This window comes from Oenanthe melanoleuca, chromosome 17 (assembly GCF_029582105.1).
Source record: "Oenanthe melanoleuca isolate GR-GAL-2019-014 chromosome 17, OMel1.0, whole genome shotgun sequence".
Lineage (NCBI taxonomy): Eukaryota > Metazoa > Chordata > Aves > Passeriformes > Muscicapidae > Oenanthe > Oenanthe melanoleuca.
Genome location: NC_079350.1, coordinates 8,075,466 through 8,103,322, shown reverse-complemented (window position 1 = coordinate 8,103,322; position 27,857 = coordinate 8,075,466). Strand labels below are relative to the sequence as shown.

The window sequence follows — 27,857 nt, the reverse complement described above, 5'->3', positions numbered from 1 at the left end:
CCTGCCCAGACCCCCCAACAATCCCCCCTGTCCATCCCTGGTGTCCAAACGCTCCTGGAGCTCTGGCAGCCTCGGGGCCGTGCCCATTCCCTGGGGAGCCTGGGCAGTGCCAGCACCTCTGGGGGAAGAGCCTTGCCCTGAGCTCCAGCCTGAGCCTGCCCTGACACATATTCAAGCCATTCCCTCAGGAACTGCCACTGGTCACCTGAGAGGAGAGATCAGTGCCTGCACCTCCATTGGCCCTAGTGAGGAAGCTGCAAAATGTGATATCATTTCCCCCTGGTCTCCTCTTCTCTAGGCTGAACAAAGAAAGTGACCTCAGCCTCTTCTAGTGTGACTTCCGCCCTTCTTCACCATCTTTGTGCCCCTGCTTATGGACATTCTCCAGTGGCTTTGGATCTTTCTTGTTCTGTGGCACTCAAAACTGCCCATCAGTCCCAGTCACTCTGCATCAGTGGCTCCAAAAAGAGATTTGGGGGTTTCACCCCCCTCAAAGTGCACACACTGTGTCCTGGCAGCACGTGAAATGGGCAGCTCAGGCTGACACCACTCTGGGCACTGGCCAGGCACCACCACATTGGCATTTCAAGGCAATTGCTATGTGTTGTTGCACCTCCAACCAGGCAAATACAAAGTCTTCATTTTACTGTAATTAATTATGGTCATCTCCTTCATTCCCCCAACCAAACTCCAAGGCCACCAATCACCTCCAAAGAGCAAAGGGATGGTGAAGAGGCAGCAGCAGTGCTGGGGACTCAGATTTTAACACATAGTGGTGTCATGATCCCCCTTGGTTTTTGTTTTCAGTGTGTGGTACAACCCTCAGTGACACACAGGCACAGCCCAGAGCTGTCAGTGTCATCCTTCTCTCTCTCTCTCCATCAGGAAAAGGGATTTAGTTTAAAAATTATGACCTCAGACAACTGCAACACTTTGGAGCTTGCCTTACAGGCTGCAATGTCACAGCAAAGTTCTCTGTGAACTTCAGCAGGACTTTGATCAGGTGCTGGAGTCCTTCTCAAAGCACATGAATGTGGCTTAAATGAAGAGACATACCCAAAGAGGGGAAAAAAAAAAAAAAAGAGCAGTTCAGAGGAAACAATCAGAATTATTTGAGTGGGTGCAAATCAGGCAAATAGGTTTAGCTCAAGAAGAAAAAGGTCTCTGGCTGAACCTTTTCCACATCAAATTCTACACCGTTGTTTATTTTCAAAACATTTTTGCTTTCAAACTCACCTCCTGTTTGTTTGATTTGATCTTAAAGAGTTAACTAACCTGAACAACTAAACAAAACTATTTGCTTTGGGCTGATTAAACTGATTAATTCAACCCACAGTCTTCTCTCTTCCCTCTCCAGGTTTGTTGTTCTGCTTTAAAAAGGAAAAATCAATAGCTTTGAGCCGATCTGATTCTTGTTTTTTTTCCCCTCTCACCCTCCTGCACTTTTTGGTTTGGCTACCAGGCTGAGAAATCCATTACCCACAGGGAGCTTGGGCCAGCCTAACCCACATCTGACAGTAAAAGAAACCAGATACTCCATGTCTTTTTAGCCCCTGGCTTTCTTCTTGGGCTTTCCCACACACTTCCAGCTCCCACTGGGACCAGTGGCTACGCTGGGTGTCGAGGAGGGGAGGACCCTGTGCGAAAGGCTGCACGTTTCCATCCATCACCTCCCTCATCTCAGCCACATCCCGGCAGTGCCACACCCAGAACCCAAACCCCAGCAGAGGTGAGACCGCGTCAGGAAGAAACACCAGAGAGGCAGCGAAGATGGACTTAATATGAACCTTTAATGCGCAGAACAAGCTGCCGGGAGCCTTGCGACCCAAGGCTGCACTCGGAGCCGCCCCGTCCACTCGGAGCGGTGCAGAAGCCCAGCTTGCCTGCAGCGTCCCGGGCACCGCCTGGCCCTGCCCGGGGACCCTCGCTGGTGTCACCCCACCCGCGCCACCTCCTGCTGTCCTCGGCCACCACGGCCCCGCTGCTGCTGCCCGCTGGCAGGGCAGGCAGGGAGGGGATCACCCTGCGCCCAGCAACTCCCTTCTGCCTCCAGTGGGTATCTCCTCCTCCCAGGGTTTTTGGAGCGTGTAGTCCAGGAAATTCAGTAAGAAAAGATTAAAAAGGAGAGGCTTTTATGCTGAGTCAAATTAGGTAATTTCTTTTTTTTTTTCTCTTTTTTTTTTTTTTTTTCACTCTTGAAAAATTAAAAAAAAAAAAAAAAAAAAAAAAAAGGAAAAGAAATTAAAGTCCAACTTGCTCATTTCTTGTTTCTCTGCCTTCTGTGTGAGAAAGTCCTGTTTGGCCTCGCTGTCCCCTTCCACCCCCTCTGAACATCACCCGACCCCAAACCCCACCAGCCGCTCAGCATATCACGAGTCCTCGACTCCTCGGAGTCCCTCTGCCTCCCACAGCTCCAGGCCCGCTCCTTCCCTCACCGCCCCTTGGACTCCCCGTAGGTGTTGCGCAGCATGGAGACCATCTTCTCCTCGCAGGTGACTTTGGTGTCCTTTAGGATGCTGTACCAGACCATGCCGGGCGGCCGGACCTCCTCGCTGCGGCAGAACAGGTAGGGCATGGTCTCGGTGCGGCTCTGGATGTAGGCACTGCGCAGCAGCGTCGAGCAGTGGCTGCTGACCTTCTCCAGCCTCCTCAGGATCAGGTGAGCCTTCCTGGAGGCAAGAAACCAGATTCTCATGTCTTTTTAGCCCCTGGCTTTCTTCTTGTTCCCAGAGATGGGAACAGAGCAGTGTGGGCAAGGCACAGGGGAGACCAGAAGTCAGGATTTCAGTGTTCTGCCACCAGCCCTGCCTTTTGGCAAGAATGGACACAACCCATTGCCTAAGACATTGTCTCTCCTCTTCCAAGTGGAGAGAAGCTCTGTTTTTCCCAAAGTTCTGGGTATCCCTACCATTTCACAGCACCAAGACCTCAGGTCTGACCCACTGGAACAGCTTGTGTGCCCTGGGGACAGTCTGACCCAGCTAGATTGTCACCACCGCTATATGATGTTGGCCAGCTCCAGCACATGTGCTGGCCCCACCTGGCACCGTGGTGAGATCCCCAGCATCTTCCTACCCGTGACTGATGAGCACAGCCCTCCCTTTCCTGATTTCCTGCAGGAGGCAAACAGCCCAAAAGGATTGACACTAGAAGAGTGAGGAATAAAAGCACAACACATTAAGACAAAACAAAATAAACTCGTAAGAAACCAAGAATCCCCTTGTGGGAGTCTGCAAAGTGCTAAATCAAACAAAGGGAGGGAAGAGGGTTTACTTCAGTGGTCTGAAAGTTTCAAGATCACAGATTATTTCCTCTCCCTCTGGTGCCACAGGAAAGCTCTGGATTCGGGAGTCGGGGATTTCGCAGCTCCTGCAGGAATGTAAATTCCCGATAATGATATGTCAGGGGCAGCACTGTCAGTCTGCAAGGCATAAACATGGGGATTATTTGATTATGAAAGCTGAGTGGTGTTGCAGCTCGGGCTGTGAGCTCCCAGCCCGGGGGGAGCGTGGGGAGCCTGATGTCTGGGGATGGGGCGCCAGGGAAGGGCTGGCCAGGGTCACCCAGTGCAGAGCAGAGGGCAGAGACAGCAGCAGGAGGTGAGAGGGCATCCTGGCACCCCAGCCAGCCCAGACCTCTCCCTGTGCATGGGAACTCTGGATGAAAGGCTGGAGGAAACCACTGCTCCTCCAGGGCTGCACATGGGAACCACTCCTCCCCAGGGTGATGTGCTCTGGGTCAGCTTTGAGGGCAAAGAAAGAACAAAGGAAGTTGGCCCTTCTTGGACAACACTCCATGGTATCTATTTATGGATTTAATCCACAAAGACACAAGCCAGACTGGGCAATTTGAGCCTCGTTAGCTACACACACATCTAAAATAATGATGTCATGGGCTGAGCTGTGCCCAGCTCTGACACAACACCTAAACTCACGTTACTCTCCATGACAGCCACCTGACCTTCTGCAGCATCTGGGGCTCCCACCACACACCAGGACCTGACACACTGCCAGGAACAGGTCCTGGGCTGCTGATGTGTGCCTCTTGGATTTACAAATTCCATGATGGCATTAGGTGCTTTTGGTGAAGACTGATTGATTCAAGCTCAGCTCAGCAGCCAACCAAACTCTGCAATGATTGCAGTTGCCAAACTTCAACAAATCACAGTCACTGCAGCTGGAAGGGACCAAAAGCCATCACCTGTGCCACTTCCTACTGGGATCAACCTGCCTGGTTGAATTTCTTCTGACCTGTTCCTAGAGTCAGGAGCTGGTGATCCTTCCAGTGCTCCCCATCCTCATGCTGGGAGATTGTTTCTTAACATCTGCACTGGTTCTCCCTTTCAGGGAAGGCTGAACAATTGCAGGACCCACATCACCTCATGGGATGGACTTTTATGCCAGCTGACCCTGCTCAGGAGGAGATCACTCAGCCAGAACACCCTCACAGAGGAGAACTCTCATCTCTCTAAGGCCACAACTCCATGAACACCCTGATTTATTGTGAAGCAGCTCTACTTTCAAAAAACTCTCTACTTTTCTGAAAATGGGGTACTGGCCCTTCCCCAGCCCTGTTCTGGTGCCCATGGATCTAAACAGTGTGGCAGCATGGGGAAGTTGTTTATTCAAAGGCCAAACAAGCAATCATTGGATTTTCCCCCCAAACCAGCAAACTGGTTGCTACTCCAGCTCACCACATGGCCTCTCCCAGCCACAGCAAGAGGGGAGCAATAAGAAGTGGCCAATACCAGCCCCTGAGCAAACCCCCATGGTGGGTAACCAACAACAGCACAAGGAGTGGATGTCTTGGCTGACCAGTGGCTGTCTGCTAGCCAAGCTCTGCCCTTCCTCTGTTCCCTTCTCATTCTTCCCCTATCCTACCATCACTAATCTCTCACTTTTCTTCCCCACAACTTGCCTTTGCCTCCATTTCCCTTGGTCTTCTCTACCTTCCCATTTTCATTACTTGCTCCATTACGCTTTAATGATCTGCTGGATATTGCTAGAACTCACCACGTTATCCTTGTTTCCTGATATATACTCAGGCCTCTTATCCAGGTAAATATTTCTGCTGAGCCAGAGGCTGTGATTCTCCTGGAGCTGTCTCCACACACCTGCTGCATCCACAGCTCACTCTGTGCAGTCAATCCCAGGAAAAACCTGTGTTTAAGGATGGGATGTGGCACATGATGGGCTGGCCCTGTGAGATACTGAAAACACACTGAGCTGTGGCCACAGAGGAGACAGGGTGACAGGGCAGAGGGAATCTGGCCCCTCACTTTTGATGTCCAGTGCCAAAACTCCAGTTTTGGTGGGTTTCACCGCTTTGAGTAATTTATTTTAGCAGGGTAATGAAGTCATGTGTAAATGTTAGATTTAGCTTTTGGCTGTCAGCTGTTCCCTCTTAAAAAAATGAGGAAGAGAGACAGAGTGGGTGAGGGGAGGGGTGAGAAAGGGAGAGAAGCTTTCTGGTGAAGACTGGGTAATAAATTACAGGAGCAGTTCTTGGGTTGCCAATTTAACACCATAAATCAAGCCCCGGGTATTACCCAAGTGCTCCCTACGGAGGGCTGTCGGGTCAGAACGACCACCTTTTCAAATACTGGAAATGAAATCTTCCTAAATGCTGACCAGCCTCATCTCTGCCAGAAATGGCAATTTATTGCATTATTAAAGGGCAGAAATTGGGAGGGGATGGCAGGGGAGTGAGAGGGGAGTCACTTTCCTGGCTCCCTGTGGCCGGACCCCAAGCTCTCAGTCCCCAAAAAGATGAAGTGACTCCCTTCCCATAGCCTAGATGGGGATACCCTCATGTTGGTGTGGGCCAGCAGTGCCCTCTCTCCCACCACAGCAGCCAGGGAATGATTCTGGACTGCACGGATTTAGGAGGTCACAGCACAGTCACAAATAATGAAGAGGGGGATTTAAAAATAGTGACAGCTCTAAGCAGCCACTTCCCTCTGTGGTGCCTCGTGGCATGGTGGGGGACAGGAAAAGGGAGGGGATGGGTGTCTGCTGCCAGGGCACTTTCCAAAGGCTCCTGCATGAACCAGTGTTTCCACTGCACAGGGGACAGGACACTGAGGTCCCTGCCCTGCCTTACCTTGAAGGGAGGTACTAAAAGAGGGAGAAGGGGCATGAAGGAGCCATTAAAAAATGATACCTGTGCTGGAAGGAAGGATGAGATTGCTGAGACTGCAGAGAGAGGGTGGCTGCCTGGCTGCTCTGTTCCTGTATGAGGTGGTTTTGTCATAAATTCAGATTTTCCACTCTACTGAGAACTGACCTGGGTCTTTCAGACCCTCGTGTGCAAGGACAGTGAGTCCAGGACTTGATGGCCTCTTATCACAGCCTCCCATCAGAACATTGCATTCCCCTTGTACCAGAAGTCAGCTGCTCTGGAGATGCATTTCATGTCCCTTGGCCAGCCCAGCTGCCTGCCTGGGTGACTGGCTGGAGCAGGGGACAGGTTGTGAGACTGGGTTGATGCCATGTACTGACCCCAGTACTCCTGCTAGCCACAAATAGGGACATGGCAAGAAGATTTTAACTTAATTACTTGTTCTGCCTCCTCCTAAAAGCCATACCCTGCTTGCAGTGGTCATAAGAATCATCCTGAAAACAGAATAAAAGAAAATAATAGTGAAATCTCCCCATGGCTGTGCTGGGAAGCATGCTGGCTGCAGGGATCCAGAGGTCTAGATGCACAGTAGCAATAAAGTTCACTGATTTAGACAGATTCTTCTGTCTTGTTGGAACAAATTAGCTGTGTGAGATTCACTCAGTGTCCGTGAGAGGAAGGGGGGAGCAGGAAAGGGGCTGCTGTTGCTACAGGAGATGAGCAGGGTGAGGCAAGCCAGGTGTTGAGATGCTGCTGACTACGGAAAGTCCTGGTTTAGGGCCACCTATGAGCTAAGTTTTTAATGTCTCCTTAATGTAAACGGTCTGGTTGGGACATCTGGCTGTCAGTGTGTCTTCTTGCCAGCAGCTGTTTGCAGTAACCTGTGGCTTTCATGGAAACTGGGCTCACGAGGAGCTCAGTGTGATGTATTTATTACACAGAGGCAACCGACTCCCCTCTTGTCGCTCTGTTTTATGAGCGAACGTTTACTCTGAAGCCGAGGCTCATCTGATAAACATTTCAAGGTACAAAAATGCATGTCCCCCTGGGAAGGAGAACAGCCTGTCAATTAAAATCCTGTTACGAGATGGCCTCCCTTGGCAAAAAAAAAAAAAAAAAAAAAATACAAAAATAAAAATCCTTTTTCTCTCCTGCTGTGTCAGTGGCTCTGCTTCTGTCCAAGCTCCCTGAGCAGCCAGGCTGGATGGCAGAGCTTCATCCTGGTCACGAGCCTGGCACTGGCTGCCTTGGCTTTTATAGATCCATCCCCTTGGCTGCAAGTCATGCATTTCTCAAGTACAGAACAGGGCAGAGGAGTGCTGTGAGGAGCTCCCCTGGCTCAGTGAGGACAACAGGCAGCAGCCAAATTGACCACGGGCTCCAGATGTAGCTGGGCCCTGGAACTGGCAGCTTAAATGTCACCCTGCTGTCCCACAGCTTGATGCAGGTATCAGGTTAGACAGCATCCTTCAGTGGGTTGGATCTCAAGTAACAGGGGAAATAAAGATGTAAGAAGAAGCTGATGGCTCCCAGGGATTCAGAGAAAAAAAGAACAATTGCAAAGGACAAACAAGCCTTTAGTGTCATCAGGGGAAAGCAGGGAGAAGGATGAGAATTGCTCTGGGCCAGAGACCAGTGAACTACCAAAGAAACGATGAGCAAGGTCATCTCTGGAGGAGGACAAGCCCCAGGCCAGCTTGGATCTATGTCCAGGAGAGGTGTAAACAGTTGAGAGCTGTCATCCTGGTACTATGGAGAGATCCTCAGCCACATCCAACAAGCAGATAGGAACAAAGGGGAGAAGGAAAAACTTTTCCAGGCCTATATTACACCCTTTGTCCCCCACTCCCCAGTGTTTCCAAGCCCCCAGCTCATTCAAAGCATCATCCACGTGGTCCAGGCTGATACAAACATTCATGATAAGATCACCCAGCTGCCAGGTGTCCCACCAGCATTCATCCAAGGACCTGGTGGTCCAAGAGGATGGAGGACAGCCTGGTGAACACAAAAAGGGGATTTCTCTTAGCTACAGGGAGAAGTCGGGGGGCTTACACCCCCAGTGGCCAAGCAGAGGGGTGCTGTGGGCATGGGCAGGGCAGGACACAGGGAAGGGACAGGTACCTGGGCCCCAGCTCATCCTCGCTGCGCCAGACAAAGTCTCCAAACTTCTCGTAGTGGGAGTTGTAGTGGTGCTGGACTCGGAAGAGCATGGAAGCAGAGACCTCCATGAGGGTGTTGTAGGCTGTCTGCTGCTCCTTCCCGCTCGTGTAGCCATTGTAGAGGTTGTAGATTTTGTCAGCTATCTCTGGAAAGGAGCAGGGCATGGGATTAATGACCAGCTGAAGGTGCTGACATGGGAACAGGAGGAGCAGAGCCCTTGGCAGGGCAGGGGCAGGCAGCTGGGGTGGCTGCCGGTCCCTTGGACCTGCAGCAGGGTTCAGTGGCTGCAGAGCATTCAGCAATTCCTCAGGCTGATCCTACAGTGGGTTCCCTGCATGAGCAAAGCTGTCCCAAAGACTCCAGCAATACTCCATGAAGAAGCAGAAAGAGGAGAGGCAAAAAGCTGCCAGGGCAGGGAGACAACCTTGTCCTCTCAGGAAGGACAGGGAAGCTCCTCCCAAATTCACGAAGCTAAAAGCCATTCACAGCTATGGTGCTTAAGAGTGCAATCCCAGGATGGCCCTTCAGCCTGAAATACAGCACCTCATCATTGTGAGCATCAGCTGGAGCAGCTCAGATGTGTTAAACAAGAACATTAACTCTCTGCTGTAGAAAAAAATCTCCTTTTGGAGATGAGAAATGCACAAAGCTGCACCTTCTTCCTTCTCCTTAGTCTCCTGTTTTCTATTTTTCCACGGGAATGCTTTTCGTATTGAACATGGAGCTAAGCATTAACCAAAACTTGTTTCTGTGTGATATTCCCAATGGAAAGCAAGCAAGAAAGAAAGAAAACAGGTAACATGATGGTCACATAGAAGAATCCTTTTAAATCTGAAAGCAGCCAGGTGCTCTGGTTTGGGTGTACAGACAAGTGGGATCAGTTTCAAAACTGAACAATGTAAATGTGCACAAGTAGCTGGGCTTTTATCACCATTTCTGTTTCCAAACTGACCCAGCTGTCCCCAAAATCCCTTCAAACACCCAGAGCCAAAGCTGCCCTGCATGGCCCAGCCAGGGCTGCTTCTCTCAGGTTGAGAGAAGGGATTGTTCTTTTTCCAGGAGGCTTCCACAGCCATGTATGGCAAAGATGCCTGTGTGGAATCACAGAGCCATCAGCTACCCACCAGGGAGACTTTGCCCCTGGACACATCTGTAATTTGTCACCCCTCCCCACATGAACATCCCTGTGCCTGTGGATGAATTTAAAAGAGCCTTCTCACTGGGACAGAAGGGCCTGGACAGGTTTGTGGGAGCACAGTGAAGAGAGGAAAATCAAAATTAGCAGGGAATATCTCCTGGTGTGGAACATGAGGCACCTGAGCACTGACCTTCTGCCTTGCTGTCGTCTACCAGCGGGCACGCTGTCCTCAGGGTGACTGTGCTCAGCTCTGAGTGTCTCCCCCGTGTATCCACTGCATACAGGGTGAATCTGGAAAGCAGGAAGCAAAAGAAAAACAATCCCTCAGTCCCACACCACCAGGTTGTTAAAGGAACTGGCCTTCAGAAGAGAAAGGAAAAAATGTGGTCCAGGCACTATTGGTCAGTTTTGGCATCTCAAGGAGATGTGAGATGATCTCCTGGAAGAGAGGAGAAACCAAGGATAGGAGCCAGGGCTGGGGGGACAGGCAACTTCACCCCTTTCTGGAATCTGTGGGGCTCCATTTCCTCTTCCTTCACCCCAGGGACCCCTGTGGGACTGCACCCTGAATCCTCCTGACTGCAGAGAGATGCTGATGTGAGCATTATAACACGGTGGTGTTTGTGAGCCAGGCTCCTCTCTGGCCCTTCTGGGAGCAGGACACTAATTCTTGCCATAAGTGGGCTCTGTGCTGACAAGTGACAGCTCATCCTCATCCTGTGAACGGCCCTTGAGTTGTTTGCTCCCTCATTTCCTCACAAGGGTGGGGCTGGCAAAAGGGTGGGAATGATAATTTCACACTTGAAGCTAATGGAGAGCATCTGACAGTAAAATATGGCTTTTGTGCCCGATGGAGCATTGAATAAACAGGCTGTGGCTGCATGGAACGTCCTGGGATGCTGAGCTCAGAGTCCTGCTCAGGGCATCAAAGCTCCAAGATGAGAATATTTCTTCTCAGCAGGGGTGACAATCTTCTGTCCACTCCCCCAAAGGGCATCAGTTCATATTTATTCGCTCTGAGCTGGGCATGGCAACTCAAGCTGGCTTTGACAAAGTGCAGGGGCTGGTTTGAAGCCCTCAGAGGTCTGAGATGCCTGGTGGTGGGTACCCAGCCTGAGAAATAACACACCACCCCTCCTTAGCCTAAGGTAAAACTGACCAGCTCTTGCAAGTGAGTACAAGGAGTATCATAAAAGCAGCTGAAGCTTAAATGGGATTGAGACCCTGAGGTATGTTTATTTAATGAACACTCCTAAGTCCTTAGCATCCTTGGGGGTGACAGAAGCAATGCCTCCCTCTTCCTCATCCCACACACGAGCACTGCCAGCCCCCTCTCTCCTCCCTGCAGGCCCTGCACCTCCCACATGTGGCTGATAAGAGCTGACACTTGCACGGTAGCAATTCCCAGCAGAGGACATATTCCCTCCAAGCAATTAGCATTAGCTGCCTAACAATACTTGCTGTCTGAAAGGATGCCAGCAGACTGCCAAGGAACTCACTGGTGTGCAGGGACAGCTGGGGCACGCAGGGGATGCACATGCTGGGCTCACCCAAGGAGATGCTATTTCATCCTTTTGGCATGACATCATTTTCTCTCATTCACCAGGAGCGTTGCTCAGAGTGGGAGCATCTCAAGAGGGACATCCACACTTCACAAGTACCACACACAGGCTGTTCTCACTGAGGGACTCCCAGAACAATAGGGCAGCACAGAATTCCAAGCAGGAGTGTGACTGCAGGGCTTTGCATCCCATCCTGAAGGTGCCCCCAGTCCTTTCCCTCCTTTCAGCAGACAGGAGGCTCACGGGGAGTGAGGAGTCTCCTGCTGGGGGCAGAAGCTTTGTGTCTCAGGGGCACACAGTGTTGGGCAGGAGAACAGGGCAGGGACCACTGTGGTCCTGCTGCCCACCCACTGCAGGGCTCTTCTTGTTCATCAGCAGAAGCACCACAAGCAGGAAGAGGGTTTAACATCAGGGTACTGCTGGGAGCTGCTCCCCATCCCCATCCTGGGGTCACCTGCCGAGCCACAGTGGCTGTGCTGCTGTGTTTGCTTGTGGAAGAGGGTGAGCAGAGCTAATGTGTAACCTCTGCTCTGCCTGCAGCAGCTCAGGCTGGTCCATTAGCTCTGAGGCAATCAGTGCCAGAGCACTTTCCTTGGAAAACAGAAGACTTTTATCAAAACATAATTGTAATATTCAGCAATTAGTGCCCATTTCACCTATTCCATCGCCAGTGGGGTCAGGAGGATTGGTTGGGTGTTGAAGCACATCCACGCCTTTGGGTGATGCTGAAGACCTGCCTGAGCCTTTTGACTGCACTTTTCCCCTCTGCCCAGCTCACACAGGAACAAAGTCACTCAGCTGCCAAGAGCAAGAGCATCTCTCCTGGTCAGGCCTGGGTTAAAAAATAGATGTCAAAAAAACACAAGCCCTCATTTCTTTTTCTTTTTTTTTTTTTTTTTGATGATGTAAGGAAACAAAACCAAAAAACCCACAATGTAAATGGAAAAAACATCAGAATCAAAGTGATTTTGATCTTGTCAAAAATTCTTTTTTTGAGAACAAACCCAATTGCTTTACCTCACCTGGAGCCAGTCCTCTTTCAAGAACCTTAGAGGAAACTCTTTCATCTCCATTCCTTGTGAATGAGATGTTTTGGACTCAGCACCAATCACCCCAGCTGTGGTGGAGGCTGGCAGCCCAGCAGCACAGAGCCTCTGCACCTCTCCAGCTCCTTCCAGCCAGTGACCTCAGAAGGTTTTAACATTAATTACAGCCCAAAAGATCACCCTGAAGCACAACAGTATTAATAGCTCTGTTTTATCGACAGTAAACAGAGACATATGGGGTGAAGCATCGTGCCCCGGAGAGGCTCAGTGACATGAACAGTTTGGAAACTCGGGAGATGATGGTTTCCACTCTTGTTCTCAAACCACTTGACCACCCAGCCTCTGAAGCAAAACACTTTTATGGCCAGTTAATGGCACTGTGCAGAGTGCCGGGGTTTAGTTTTGTTCTTTTATTCCCGGAAACGGACAATTAAGAGAAGGGAGAGCAAAGACCTGTGTCTGTGTCTCTGTGCAAACCCAGCACTCACATCTTGCTGGAAACCTTCAGCAGATGCAGGCAAGGAGCAGCCTAAGACCCAAAGAGACATTAACAGGGTGGCCAGTGGCAGGAGAGGCCACCACTGCATGGGAGGAATGGGGATGTGTCTTTAAGCTGAAGGAGGGTAGGTTTGGATAAGGTTTTAGGAAGAAATTCATTACAGTAAGGGTTTTAAGTTTACCAAAAGTGGTTGTGGACTCCACATGCCTGGGGGTGTTCAAAACCAGGCTGGACAAAGCTTGGAGCAGCCTGGGATAGTAGAAGGTGTCCCTGCCCATGGTAGAGGGTTGGAACGAGATGAGCTTTAGATCCCTTCTAACCCAAACCCCTCCATGATTCTGCATCTACGTGACAAACCAATGGAAAATCAAACTGATCACACTGGTGGAGGGAGCTAAACTGAGGACAAGGTGGGATTTTGCAGCACTCCATGGAGATCCTCCTGCCCCACTTACATCTACTACAGTGCCGTGGGACCAGGACCAAGGCAGGCATCATCCCCACTGATGAGGATAGAGCTGCACTTGAATAGGCCAGCCCTGATGATTTGCAAACAAATGAGGCCAAAGAGCAGCTCTGAGCGCTTTGCCCAAGGCAGAGATCTCTGGGGTGAAGTCAAAGCCAGAACAAAAAGGTCTCAGACCTACAGTCATTGCACAAAACCACATCAGACAACCTGGAATGCCATATGGTAGCTAGGATCTGGCAGAAGCTCCTCTATAACCTGGAGGTGTTTCGTTGAGTGATAAACTTTCCTCACATTTCCTCATCTTCTCCCTGTGCTTTCCAAAGGAGCTCCAGGCTCTCTGCTGTCTCACAGCTGATCTTCTTTTTCACCCGTGCCTTCAGTAAGATCCTACACAAAGACTTGTGTTTCTAGAATACTAGAATATCTATTTACCTGAAAAGGTTTCAAAGAGGCCCAAACACATATGCTCTTGGCAGGGATCAGCTCTCTATGCATGGAAATGCTGCCACCTCTGCAGCAAATCACAGTATACAAAGTCCTATAAGGTAATGCTGGTTTAATGTTAACTTCTAAATTCAAAACTATTGGGACCTGAAGGAACTTTCAGGGAGAGACAGAATCCAATAAACATTTGGCCTCATGAAATGTCCATACCTTCCTTGTAGATTCCCCACCCAATGTGGGCTGAAGGCTGAGTTTTATCACCAGGTTCAAGATGCTTTTTGGGGTAAGAAGAGAAAGCAAGAGGGGGATGTTAATGGTTCAGTTCCTGGAACCCAATGACTGTTGAGATTGTCCATTGCTTTTCAAGAGATTTAAAACCCAGAAAAGAATGCTTCTATCCTTTCTCAATGCAGAGAAAATAACCCAAAATACAAATTTATACAGGCACAAAGCTCTAAAGACTGAGAACAAAAGCTCAAAACATATTACTTATTTATAGACAGCATGTTTTTTAACTGCCCCTCATGATGCTCATGACGTTTGAGTGCTTTACTCATGATCCTTATTTGCGGGAAGCGAGATAAGGACTTCTAAGTCTGACCTTCCTTAGCTGCTGATTTCCTTACATCCTACAGAGATACCACAGGCATTTCTGGTCTGCCTTGTCTGCTCTTGCTGAGGCCTTTGTGCTGGTGCAGCTGCTCTGTGAGGTGCAGTACCACAAGGCTGCGGAGAAAGGCTCTGATAAGGAGCTCAATTAGCACTCGAGCAGATGCCAAACCCCCACGCTAATTAAGCAGCAGTGGCTGTGTGGCCAGCCCAGGCTCTGAGAGGAGCCCACGTGAATGCAGGACAGGGCAGGGATGCTGCTCCAGAGCCACGCAAAAACACGGCCTCAAGCTTTCCAAAGTGGTGCAACCACAAGGTGCTCCTGCCAGTGGGGCTTGGCTTGAGCCTGGCTGATCTGCCTGGGCTGGGTGCCGTGCTCCTGCAGCCACGAGACTCTTGTGTTAACTGCAGCAGCTCAGCAAGGGCGATCCTGGCTGGCATCCCACGCACAGCACGACGGATTCTCCCTCCACCACCCGCCACGCCGAGCCTGAAAACACAAATGCTGCCCGGGCTGAGGTGTTGCACGCACGTCCTGCCGTCACTCCCCGCTCGGTCACAGCTTGTCCGTGCCTCCTGCACAGCCCAGGCTGGCGGGGCTCGCACGCACCCAGCCCCACGCTGCTGACACTCACACATCACACCCTGCCCTGCCAGCCCTTCTGGCTTCCTGCTCCGGATGAAAAACAATGCCCAGGCCTCCCTTTTAAAGCCCTCAGTGGAGCAGCTCTTGGCATTCCGTGCCTGCCTGCTGCCCAGTGATCTCAGCACGGAGACTGGGCACGAGGGATGGGGCCTGGGCTGGGGCTGTGCCAGGGTGTGCAGGATGGAGCTGCCATTCCACCCATCAGACCCTGCACTGTGCAATCCCCTGTGCTCATGGCACCCAAACTAACTCTTCTCTCCTGTTCTTGCAGTCTGGGAGTGTCCTCAGCTCCCAGACACCAAGATGAGGGGAGGCAGGGAGGCTTGGAGGGGTGAGTGTTTTCTGTCTGGATACCCACAGGTATCTGAGCAGCATTAGACCTTCATCCCAGCATCTCCTGGAGCTAAAAGCATCCATAAATAACCCACACAGTTTCCCTAAAAGACTGTTCCTGAGCAGAGTGTGAGCCCAAGGGTGCTGCAGGGTAGAGCAGAGCCTTGGACGTTTCACCCCCAGCCACATGCCATGGGCTGTGCATGGTCCAGGAGCCACCCACCCACTCCTGCCTCCCTTCCATGGGCTGTGCGTGGTCCAGGAGCCACCCACCCACTCCTGCCTCCCTGCCATGGGCTGTGCGTGGTCCAGGAGCCACCCACCCACTCCTGCCTCCCTGCTATGGGGTGTGCATGGTCCAGGAGCCACCCACCCACTCCTGCCTCCCTGCTATGGGGTGTGCATGGTCCAGGAGCCACCCACCCACTCCTGCCTCCCTGCTATGGGGTGTGCATGGTCCAGGAGCCACCCACCCACTCCTGCCTCCCTGCCATGGGGTGTGCATGGTTCAGGAGCCACCCACCCACTCCTGCCTCCCTGCCATGGGCTGTGCGTGGTCCAGGAGCCACCCACCTACTCCTGCCTCCCTGCTATGGGGTGTGCATGGTCCAGGAGCCACCCACCCACTCCTGCCTCCCCGCCTTGGGCTTGTACATCCCCTGCAGAGCCTCCCAGCCACTTCCATTGAGGAGCAGGAGTCAGGCTTGCCTGCCAGCAGCAGTCTGGACAGGCATGGAAAGGGGTGTGTGTTTAGTGCAAGCATTCCCAATTCACAAACCATTCAAATTTAAAAAGAAATTAAATCAAATAAAAATCAGCCAGTCCACACAAGCCACAGGAATGTAGCTGAGCTTATTGACGACTCTGTGATTTGTGAAAATTAAGAGAGGTAAATGAGACCAACCCTCCCAGTCTCTGCAGCAAATGCTGAGCAGACAATTAGCAGGGGGTGGTTTTGGCATGGAGATGATTTCTTGGTCTATTTGATGGGCTTGCTCATTCCATGCCCATGTCCATGGTGCCAGGGGAGGGCTGGTGTCCTGACCACACTGCATCCCTGCCAAAGGCCCTGCTGGAGGCTTGGGATTTGGGCAAAGCTTTACAGGGCAGTGGTCACCCCTGTGCCATCTCCCTGGGGCTGCAACTGCCACAGGGGTCTTCTGTTGTTCATTGTCTTTGATTCCAGCTCCTCTTTTCCATGGTAAGGAAATAGTGAACAGTGCAATCTTGAAAAAAATTCCCATCTCTTAGAGAGTTCTCCTCATTGTTCTACCAATCAAGAAAAGCACCTTTCATAACTGAGCTGCTTTTAACCATCTGTGGCAACTGACCTGCTGCCATCAGTGTGATGCAGGAACAGGTTAGCAGCAACTGGTGCCATGCTGGAGTATCAAAGCCTTGCCATTACACCAATACCTGGGGCTGTCAATAAACTGTTCTCACAATTCACACTTCTTTTTTATTTCCCGGGACAGCAAATGCTGCAAGACTAATTGTTATCCTTCAACAGATGCCTCCCAACAAAACCAGACCACAGTTGTCAGGTGTACCTGGCAGGACATGCCTCAGGTGTCTGATACCTTTTGGAAGTGGAAAAAACAGTGCTCATCAAATACTGGAGGAAGGAGGCAGGAGAAAGGCACAGGCTGCTCTGCACAGTAAGGTGCTGTTTGAGCAGAGAGACCTTGGGAAAGGGCAGAGGAGACTTGATTTCTGAGACAATGAGGGTTGGTAGAGCTGCTGTGGGGCTGGAGACAGGCTTGCACAGCCTGGGGTCCATCTTTGCTTTGTGTCAACCCTGGGAAATTCACCCAGGGTGATCCACACTGCAAGGTTGCCTGAATTGCAGCAGATGCCATGGCCATGCCCAAAAACAGCGACTGGAGAGCATGGCACTTCTCACAGGGAGGAGGGCAAGGCCAGTGATTGCTGATGAATTACAGGGGTGAAGTCACTTTGGTGTCACAGCATCCCACACTGTGCTGCCCCAGGTCTCCTGGGCTTGCCCTCTGAACTGTGAGGCCACAGAGAGCCAAAACCTGGAGTAGGCAGGTTTGGGTGATGGTTCCCTCCACCCCTCAGCAGCATATGACCTGCACCTGAGCACTAATGATGCAGATTTGCTCAGCTGTCCCTCCTTTGACTTCATCAATCTCCTTTTGTTTCAGATCCCTGTTAAACAAGATTAAAACAAAGGGTGAGGGGAAAGAAAGAAAGAAATTAATTAGAAATCCTTGCATTCCTTGCTACTGCCTGGATCTATTGTCTTCCTGACAAAGAAATGCCCGGCAGGGCATTCACCTTCTCAGCCTCAAATGTGGCTTCTCAATTCCCCAAGATTTCTCACAAAACCCTGTCAATAACCCACCAGAGTAGTGATTCCCATTACTGGCATAGCTGTGAAAGAAGGCCTTGATACACAGGCCACCTTCTGTTCCCAAGAGCCCTGCTCCTGAATGATGCCTGTGTTGGATGGCCAAGATTCCCCCGGAGCCCCTCTGCCAGCCGGACACCTTGTGAGCAGCAGTGCCAAGACTGCCTTAGGGGAAAACGTGTTCCACTGGAAAGGAGGGGAAGATGCCAGCCAGGCCATGGCTTCATCCAGAAGGTGCAGGAAGGTCACTGCCATGCTCCTGGCTGCTGCATCCCCAGCGTGTGTTCATCACCATCCCGGGGCTGAAAGCTCCAGCAGTGCCACTGTCCCTCCTTGCCTTTTTCTTTGCCTTGTGATTCCCTCCTTGGTGCCCCCTGATCCTTGCCAGCTGCTGCAATGACTCTCTCATCCCTTCCTCTCAGAGTACATCCTTTCAGGAGCAGCTTTACCCCACTGAAGAAGGAAGAGCAGAGCAATCTTCTCTGGAGAGAAGCTTGGAGCTCCTGATGGAGATGGGCTGTGGATGAGAGAGCAGCTCCTTGGCGTGGCACACCCAAAATGCCACCCTGACTCGAGATAACATTAACACAGCTCGTGTTGCAACACTGGGGCTTTAGCTCTAGGCACTCTCCAAGCAGTAAGGAGGATTTAATTGGCTTGGAGATGCCCCAGCAGAACTCTGCAGTGTCCCACAGCGATGGCTCCCAGCTGTGAAGGCAGGACGATGGCAGAAAAAGCAGGATCACCACGGAATTACCAGCTTTGGAGAGGATGGATAGAGGGTGTTTGAGGTCCACATTTCTTGGCAGTCATCATGTCCTTGCTTTCGTCCTGCTGGCTGTGAGGATGAAGATTTGCAGATGTGCTTCTAAAGGCAATGCAGCAAGAACTGGCCCAGCTATTCACAATCTTCCCTGTCTGTCTCAGGGCTTGAGGAAAGGTGTTCCCCCCACTGCCTGGAAAGGCCACAGAAGGTCCCACGTTAGCCAGAATGTGATTTGTAACATCCCTTGGTGGAGTGAAGAACCAGAAGGAGGTGATAATAAGCCACTGCAGGCTGGTGCTTTTGTCTCCAGTGAAGCAACAGCAGCTCATTACAGTCTGTGAAGTGCCAGAGTTCCTGCTCTACTGGGATGCCCAACACAGCCCTTGGACAGAGGTCAGATGAGTTGCCTCTGACTCCCTGTGCTGCTGGAACAATTCCTACTGTGCCACAGCTGGGGTTGTGCCCAAGGCTGCCAGCTGAGGGGCTGGTCCTGCTCTGGCTCCAGAGCATCAGTGAGAGCTGGTGATGGATGAGCTGTCCTTGGCACAGCCAAGGAGGGCTTTCCTCAGGCTCTGCATCCCACATGCCCCCGAGGCCCTGCCCTTTGCAAGGCTGCTGCAACTCACATCAATCCCTCCAGCTCTTCAGGGCAGGGCATGCTCTGGCAGCACCTACATCCTCTCTTCGTCCTGTGCAATACCTGCTGCTGTCCCCATCAGTTTGGGGCACCCCAAACCTGTTCCCTCAGCCACAGACACCCCACACCCCACAGCCCCCAGACCCAGCTCTGTTGAGGTTGGACTTGGAGGGTAAGTTTTGCTTTTAGGGTAAGTTTCACTTGTCTTTGTACTGAATGTGTGGGTGGGTGGATTTCAGCCTCATCTCACAGCTTTAGTCCTGTGTGCCAGGTGTGTTATCCCAAGAGTGACACATCCCTTTAGTACCTTCCTTGGGCCACTTATGGGATGGCTGCCATCCTCCTCCATGAAGAGACAGCAGTGCTCAGGATGGCTGGGGCTGCAGGGGATGAGCAGGAGAGAGGGAATAAATATTCAGAAGGAGAGAGAGAATGAATACTCTTCCTCCAGATGTGCCAAGGAGAAAGGAGAGACAAGCAAAGCCCGGGACCCCTGCAGGGAGCTCCACAATGGGAATGTTCACAGCTAACCATCCCTGCTGCTCACCCTACCAACACTCTGCAGAGCTTGGCCATCACAGGCCCTGGGGACATGGGCGAGAGGAAGGTTGTGACCCCTGGCAAATTGGGAAATCTTTGCCCCTCCCAACCTCATAGTCCCTCTAAACAAGAACCAGACACTCCACAGCTTGCTACCCCTGGAGATCCCCTTGGTATGGCTTGTTCTCATTCTCCTGGGGGCTTGGCTTCATCTGCAGTGCTGGTTGAAATCCAGCCCGGGCTGGTAGTGACTTCAAAAGGCAGTGTCATCTGAGGAGCAGTGGGTGGTCCATGACAAGCCAGTCGATGGCTGACTGTCCTTATAAAAGCCACCACAGTAGGGCCCCTGCTTGCAGAAGAAAGGCAAGGGCTGCTCTGACTGCAGGGAGCAGAGCCTGTCCTCAGCCCAAGGGACATTCACCTTAGTGAGCTGGCTCAGAGAGCTGTGCACCCCTGAGGGCAGAGCTCTGGATCTGCCTCTGTTGGGTTTGTCCCCAGCACTGCTGGCCAGCCCTGGGTTCACCTTCCACAGGCAACAGGGCAAAACAAAGCCCAGCAATAACGGGAGAGAGGGACCCTCTGAGCACCCCAGGCACAATCCCAAAGAGACAAACTCCAGCTGGGCTCTGGGAGCTCAAGGGCAGCCAACAGGGCCCTGCAATGGCCTCAGTGTTGGCATGGAGATGGTGGCAGGCAGGGATGCTCTGTGGCAGCCAGCAGGATGCCAGCCAGACCTGTAGTGCCCGCTGTCCCTGTGCCCCAAGGCCCCCAAATCCAGGGGCACAGGGCAAGGAACTGGCAGTGGGCAGGAGATTCCCACAGTTCCAGCAGGCAGACAGAGAGGGTGGAGGGCAGGATGGGGGGGCAGGGGGGCCCGAAACAAATAATAAAAACAAAATCCCAGTAAGCATGTTAGAATTCGTTTGAAGTAGAGGAGCTTTCAGGCAGGGCTATGCACATCTCCCAGCCCGCCGTGATTTACACATTCCTTGCAAGCAAAGGAATCTTCCCTGATTTGAAGTAAAACAGATGTTTTGGGGTTTTCTTTCCCCCCTCCCCACCCCCTTTTAATCATTTCTTTATTGAAATGGTGGCTATACAGCCAGCCAGCCCAGAGCCAGAGCCCTGCTACCCCAGAAGCCAGGACTGGAGACTGCTGTCCTGCACCATGGGAGAGCCCCTTGTCATTGCAATGACTGTACTGGGAGCTTCCAGATGTGTGGAGCCAGCCCTGCTCTCCTGCAAATGCTGCTCCAGAGGCATCACTCCCTGCAGGTTTCTTCCCTTGTTTTTCTCTCTGCAGGAATGGATTGCAACTCCCTGCAGCTTTTCTTGCTCTGTAGCTACAGCTGATCCTCCATCCCTGCTCTAGCAGCCCAGGTCCAGGAGACATTCTAACTTCCACCAGCATTCCAGAAGATGTGTTTGATGGTGGGGATAGCCCGTGTTCCTGCACCTTAGTGTCCCACCTCAGCCTAGTTGGGCTCTGTCCCAGCAGTGTGGACTGGGAAGGGCAGCCTGGTCCATGCCCAGGGACTGGCAGCAGCAGCAGTGCTGCTCACACACCCCAAGTGAAACAACCCAGCACGAGGAATGGTGCTGGGCAGGCTGAAGCTGGGATATCTGTTGATTTCAGCACTATGTGATCTTAGTCAAGTTACTTTGCCTCTATTTTTGTCACAAGTTTTCCACCCAGGAAAATTATTTGGTGAAGAAGCATCCATTTCCCAGAGCGGTGCAGAGCACCAAGTGCAGTGGGGCTCCTGAGTGCTGGTTGATGCTGCAGACTACCAGCACAGCCATGCCCTTGAGTTTACACTCAGAACAATAAGTCATGGCCAGTAGCAAATCCATCCAGCTGCCCCTTCTTTCTTTTCTTTCTCTATTATTTTTTTTTCCCTTGTAAACCCTGTTGTTCTTTCTCAGTACTTCGTTGGTGGCAGGGTGGGAAGGTTTTTTGTAACACATTCACGTACCAGTGGGACTCACTCCCATTCCCGTCTGGTACAAGAGATTGCACAAGAGAGAGGAACAAATGGGGATGAGGAAATGCGTGTTTGTGAGAGGCAGCGCTGTCATCGTGAGCAAGGGACCCCCCGCAGGAGAGCCGGCCTGGGAGCCAGTGCATTTCCATTCTCTCCTAACACTCCATTCATGCCTCGTTTCACCCCTCCCTGGAGGCCCCGGGGCTGGCCAGGGTCCCACGGCCCTGCACAGGACTCCCACCCGCCTTGTGCCGCCTTCTGCGATATTTGTTGTTGGGTGGAAAGAGGGAGATGTTGTTGTCTGATAAAAATAATGAGTTGAGAAAGAGCAGCAGCTTTTGGCATTGCGTGCACTCCTTGTTTTCCTCCTGCAGCAGAGGAAGGTCTTCCTTCCTACATCACCTCTCCTTGGCCACGCTCCCTGTGCTCCCCTGTGCCCATCCCAACATCCACCGTGGAATCTCTCATTTGCCTTCCTGCTCGTGCTGTGGTTGCTGCCATGAGCCTTCTCCTGACCTGATCAGGAGCCCTCCCTATAATCCAAACCACATTGCTGCCTGATAGGATACAGTCACCGGTAAATAACCTTGACTGCAGTGCTCTGGAAGATCCTGTATCACTGCTATTAATGATTTAGGATTGTGCATCTTTTGCAGATGGCACAGAGAGGGTCTCATCCCTACTCTCCACTCAGCCTGCCCCCCTTCAGTTCAGGTGGCTCTAAGTGAAAGGGTGACAATTCCTGGTGTGCACACAAGGAATGGGAATGCCTGATTCCTGCACTCCCTGTTGCCCTGCAGAGCTCCCAGTAATGGGGCTGGGGTCCCCCCACAAACAGGTGGGGTATTAATAAAACCAAAAGTGATTGCCCAGGCACACATACTACAACCCACTTGGGTCCCTCTCCTGTCTGCTCCTGCAAGCCCCCTGCCTCCCCCTGCTTTCTCCACACACCTCAATTTCATTATCTCTGATCTGGAGCTGCCCATTACATGCTTTTTGCCAACATAAATATTTAATCCCCGTGCATTGCACGGGAAGGCCCTTGTGGAGTTAATCCTTCAACTCATGTTTCCACTTGGAAAACAATTTAGCTTGTGGCAGGGCAGCAGGTACGAGGCAGGGACAGAGCTGGAGGTGTCCTGGAAGAGCTTGGGAGGTGTGTGTGGGGTGATGCAGGTGGGCTGCATGCTGTGGGGTGGGTTTCATGCCATGGGCTTCATTCTATGGGGTGTGCTTCATTCTATGGGGTGTGCTTCATTCTCTGGGATGGGCTTCATTCCATGGGGTGGGCACAGGACACATCCCCACAGACCTGCCCAGAAAGGCTGGAAGACTGGGATGTTGCAATGGTGCAAACCAGAGGGAAGGAAAACATGAAAGAATCCCAGGGCCTTGTGTTTGGGGTTGTGCAATGAGATTAGGGGGAAGGCCACTCCTGTAGCTGCAGGGCAGTGGGAGATGCTCAGAGGGAAGGAGAAAACTGGCACGCTGCAGACCTAGCTCAGGTTGCTGCTGCCATGGGCTGCCTTACAGTTTCCCTGGAAGAAATCAAGAGGAGAAAAGATGGAAGACAAGCAGCAGACCCTGATCCAGGGGTATGAGAGCACAGAGCTGTGGCAAGATGCACCCAATGATGTGTTTGGACAGCATGTCCCTGTGACCCAGCTTTAGCTCCCTTCACACCCATCCTGCCAGGGCAGTCTCCACACCCAGCTCCATCCAGTGCAAACAGGACCCCACTGGCCCCTCCATCCATCACCCCTTGAACAGCATCCCACAGACCCTACTTCTTTTTTTTTTCTTAGAAACTTTTACACCATGACATAAGCTTTGGCTCCGAGGGTTTTTTTTGTGAAAGCCAGGGTAATATTTTCCCCCTTCTCATAACAGAAACCATATTGCTGTATAATCAAATTGATCTCATTCCTGATGAGGGAAGCAAGCGTGTGTTGAGGTGAGCAGGAGCCATGAGGGCACGTGTGGTGGCAGCAATTGCTCTGAAGGCACTCCAAGGAAATGTCCTTGGGAGTGGCATCACATGGGGGTGACCAAGCAGAGACCAAAGGGCCAGAGTTCAGCACAGGGCATCACCCACAGCAAGCCCCACCTCACCACAGGTGCCATCTCTGCAGCCAGCAGCTGCTCCTCTCATTATTCCCCCATTTTACTGTGGATCTCCTCCCTGTACTGGAAGCCCAGCAAAGGGTGTGGTTCAGTTTTAGTATGTCTGTTTTATAGGTGGGAAAACTCAGCAAGAAGCAGCTACTTTGAGGTAACTTTTTTGATATCTGTTTTACAGTGTCACAAATTCAGCTGAAGCCAAGGGCAGCTGTGGCTCTGATGGGGAAGCCTTGAAGATGATGCTCCCAAAATGGAGATGTCTCAATGTACTGGATACTTTTACAAACACAGGCAAGAGGGAAACAACCCAAAGCCCAAGGAATAAATTAAAGGCCATTTGAGATCTGGGCCCCATTGGCCACAGCTCTCCTGTGACAAACTCCCTGCAGAAACTCCCAGTTCCTCTGGGAAAGAGCCATGGCCCTGAGGGGTGGCAGAGCTGGGGAGGTCACTTTGTGCTGATAAATTCCAGTTTGGCATGATCAGGAGGTGGGTGCTTACTGATGTAATGCTCTGCACAAGTCAGAGATTAAAAGTAATTTTTTTTATTTTTTAATAAATAACACACACAAAAGGAAAATTACAATAACTAAGTGTTCTCTCTAAGTGCTGTCTCTCTCTGGGAGATAAGATTGGTGAAGGACTCTCTGTGCTGTTGTTGTTACAAGAAAAGGATGGGCTGGGTTGTACTGCAGGTGTCCTTTGGAAAAATGAAACAAAAAAATAAATTTAGACTAGTATTATGGACTTGCAGCCACATGTGGGAGAAATGCACACTGCTGGGCTGAGCTGAGACTGAACTTGCAGCTCATGGCATCCAAACTTTGCTTTTGAGAGTGGACAAAAAGATGGGCAAGTGGTATTAGTTTGTGACTTATCTTTTTATTCAGGGATCACTGCCAAATATCTGCACCTTTGGGGACCTGGGATCCCATCCAGAGTCTGAGCTGACTGAATGACTGGGGTGGTTCTGGGTTCAGATAGGACCTGTGGGCTCAGCAGTGACTGAACACCTGGGCACCACAGGAGCTGGTCACACTCCTCCTCAGGCATGTTTGTGGACAGAACTATGCTGCTTTTGGCCACTCTTTAAAGCCTGAATAAGCCCAAATCTTGAGTTATCTGGAAATATCAGGTTGAGCTGCTGTGGGTGTAGGGCAGCTGCCAGACTTCCCACTCTCAGGTACCTGGGTCCCAGAGGACCACAAGGAAATCAGGAAGAGAATAAAGAGAATAAAAGGAAATCAGGAAGAGAATACAATTTTTTGCAGGGAGCATCTCTTAATCACCTGACCAAAAAGGCAATTCTCCTAAGTGTTCTCCTGAAGTGGGGTTTAGTGAAATGTGAGCACAGCCATCCCTCCCATCTGCTCAGCCCTAGGACTGAGGAGCTACAGGCATGTCACACCATTCCTTTCCAGTTCCCCTTGTTAGGAAACAAGGACATTTGTCCTTCTCCTCACTCCCTTCTTCTCTACAAGATAAAAAAGAAGCAGGGTGTGTCCTGTGTTGCTTGTGTCCTGGAACAGGAGTGAGTTCAAACTGTGCTGTCAGGATCAAACCAACTTGGCCCTCAGGCTTTCCAGCCTTCAGGACGAGGGTGCTCTGCACCATGAAGACCAGATGAACAAAACAAATGGCTCCAAGGCAGTAGCACGATGCAGGTTTGGCTGGCTTGGAGCAAATCAAAGCCAGCAACGCCCGTGTTGATATTTATATCACAGCTCTTGCACTCCCTCTCCCATTAGTCCATGAGATAAGACTTGGATGTGGAGCAAAGTTTGGTTCCTACAGTCAGGAATAAGAATACTCTCCAAGCCTGTGACTAAAAGGGGGTGGTGATATGGGATTTCTGATGGGAAAAAGGTGGAACTGTAAAGATCCATTTGTCTACCAACAGGCAAAGAGGCCAAAATCTACCTCTCCACCTCATTGCCATTCCCAGGAATAATCCTATATTGACAGACTCACCCAGCTGCAATACCCCACAAAATAACCCCTCCATGCCTCTTCCTCCTTCCTTTTCCTCACTGCCAGCCTTCTCCAGCCACCTCCAGAGAGACATGAATGGGTCTGGACACAGACAGGTTTGGGATTTAGATACTGGCAGTTTTTGGGGACAAAACCAGTAATGTTGTTTCAATCTGACTGTCCTGAGGAAGGGGCAGAGAGGAGATGGCCATGGGAGACAGCAGAAGCTGTTCTGTTGCTCCCTGTGGCAGGTATGAGCAGAGGCAGAGAATTTGGGAAGGAAAACCTGATCTTTCAGAAAAAGATGTGTGACATCCATAAAATTGGCAGATACTAAAGAAGAAGGTTCTACTGAGGTGAGAGAAAGGCATCTCCTGGCTCCAGATCTGTCCCAGGTGGTTGAGTATTGGTGGCAGAGACAGATCAGAATGAAGATCCAGGTACAAACACAACTTTTAGAGGGGTGATGGCAAATAGTCAGTGTAGCAACACTGCAGCAGCACCTGGAGACCTTGGTCTGAGGCACCCAGGCCAGGCTGCACACAAAGACAGCACAAGATTAAAACCTGGGTTTTTAAAGGGGACAGGTAAACAGGCAATGATGGAAGCAAGACAAAATTATCTCATTAAATCCCTCAGCAGAGTAAATAGTGAAGCTGAGAAAAGCTCCCAGATTTGACTGGCTGTGAAAAAAACAATGAATGCCTTCCCTGTGGTTTTTAGATGCTGGAACCTCAGCAGGAGCCCAACCCACCTCCATAAATGGGACTGGATGAAAATCAGTGCAGAGAGATGATATCCTCCTGCTGAACCCCTGACCTCCCTGTACACACCATCCTTCATGGGGCCAATGCCCTGCAAGCCAGTGACCCACACACAGCCCAGGTGAGCCCAGAGGGCTCCATGCTGGACTCACTTCAGCAAGAACAACCACACACCTGAGCCAGCCTTTGGGCAGCCTGGCTCTGCACAGCCCCAAAGTGCTGAGAAAGAATGAGCTGCATTTGGAGTGCAGGCTCAGGGTTTAGCACCTGTTCAGCTCCTGACTTGCCTTGTCTGAGCTTCCTCAAGCCAGGAATGCCTGAGGAGCAGCTACAACTCAGCTCTGGGAAGCTGGAGAGCACGTGGAATGGGAGAGGGGGATTCAAGGAAGCAGCACAGCTCCTGTGCACACAGGGGACCCAGCCAAGGGCTGTAACAGATGTGTTTTAACCCATGCCACTGAGCTTTTTGGGATCTGTCTCCGATTGCATTCACGTGTCTTCCTGACCAAAGACCAACAACAACAATTAGCATCATACAAGGAGCAGGGGACTGCTGCCAGCATTAACACACTCTTAAGCACCAGGGGTTTTCTGTTCCACTCTTTATCCCAGCTATGCACACGGCAGAGGTCACTCTGCATTCATCAGCCTTGCTCTGGGCCAGCTCCTTCAGCACGTTCAGCCTGTGGGATCTCAGCCACTGCCTCTCCATGCTCTGATGGTTCTCCCTGCTCCACACCTCTGCCTTTTTCCTTAAGTTCACCACAAAAGGGATGTTCCATGTTGTCTCAACCTGAGTCAATGGCTTGCAGACCCTACAGAGGGTGGCACTGCCTGGGCAGGACTTGATGGGTCCTGGCTGCAGATGGAAGCCTCATGTTGTCATTCTGAGCTCTGACTGAGCCCCCTTCCCTCCAACAGCAGCCCTGAATCTTCAACCCCAGGAAGAGGTTTCCAACACCCCTGAAACATGCTCTCCCAGAGCCTTTGGGCTGGTTCATGCTCACCCTGGGGAAACCCCATCTGAGCCAGCAAAGGGAATGTAAAGTCAAGGCTTCTTCACAGCATATGAACACACTCCAAGGAAAGGCTCTGGAAGGAATCCTGATGACTTCCATATTATTTCCAGTAAATTTTGTGCTGATTCTTGGCACAAACACTGGAAATGAATAGGCTAGGTCAGGAATGTAAATAAAGTGAAACATTGGGATTTAATCTAATCTATAATTATAGTATCTGTGGCGCAGGGAAGAAGTTGGTGTGTTTGCACTGCAGCTCCATTGAGGAGCTGGAGGGGGTTTTCATTTCCCTTTCCAGAATTTCCCTTTTTGGCTGAGGGATGTTTGGTGTCTCCCCAAGTGTCTGAAGCAAACGTGCTGGGCTGGCAAAGATTCCTTCTGGTAGCCAACTGGGTACAGCTCAGCCATGAGGCATCCCCAGGCACTCCCTGAGCACTGGGGTGAGAGCTGAGATGGATGAGCTGGGCTGAAGGCTCAGCTAGGCTCTGGGGTGCCCAGGGAAAGAGATTGGATGGGTCTGTGGGGTGCTCAGTCCTCCAAGCTGAGTTTGATCTCTGAGACAAGCCAGAGCCCTTTCTCCTCACTGTTGTTTTGGTTTTGGTTCATCACAAGCTGCCTGTCAAAGTCTGGTGCTCCCAAGGCTCCCAAATC

The 27,857-nt window shown here is 51.3% G+C and overlaps 1 protein-coding gene across 1 annotated transcript in view; it reads right to left on the bottom strand.

Annotated features, from left to right (window-relative positions):
• Positions 1-1,771: 1,771 nt before the first annotated feature.
• ASTN2 (astrotactin 2) overlaps positions 1,772-27,857 on the bottom strand; it is a 309,920-nt gene continuing 283,834 nt past the window's right edge. The window contains exons 21-23 of the mRNA XM_056505281.1: positions 9,609-9,709; positions 8,242-8,425; positions 1,772-2,669 (exon numbers count right to left, since the gene is read on the bottom strand). Of these exons, the coding sequence (XP_056361256.1) occupies positions 2,432-2,669; positions 8,242-8,425; positions 9,609-9,709 (523 nt within the window). The 3' untranslated portion in view covers positions 1,772-2,431. The remainder of the gene's footprint in view (positions 2,670-8,241; positions 8,426-9,608; positions 9,710-27,857) is intronic.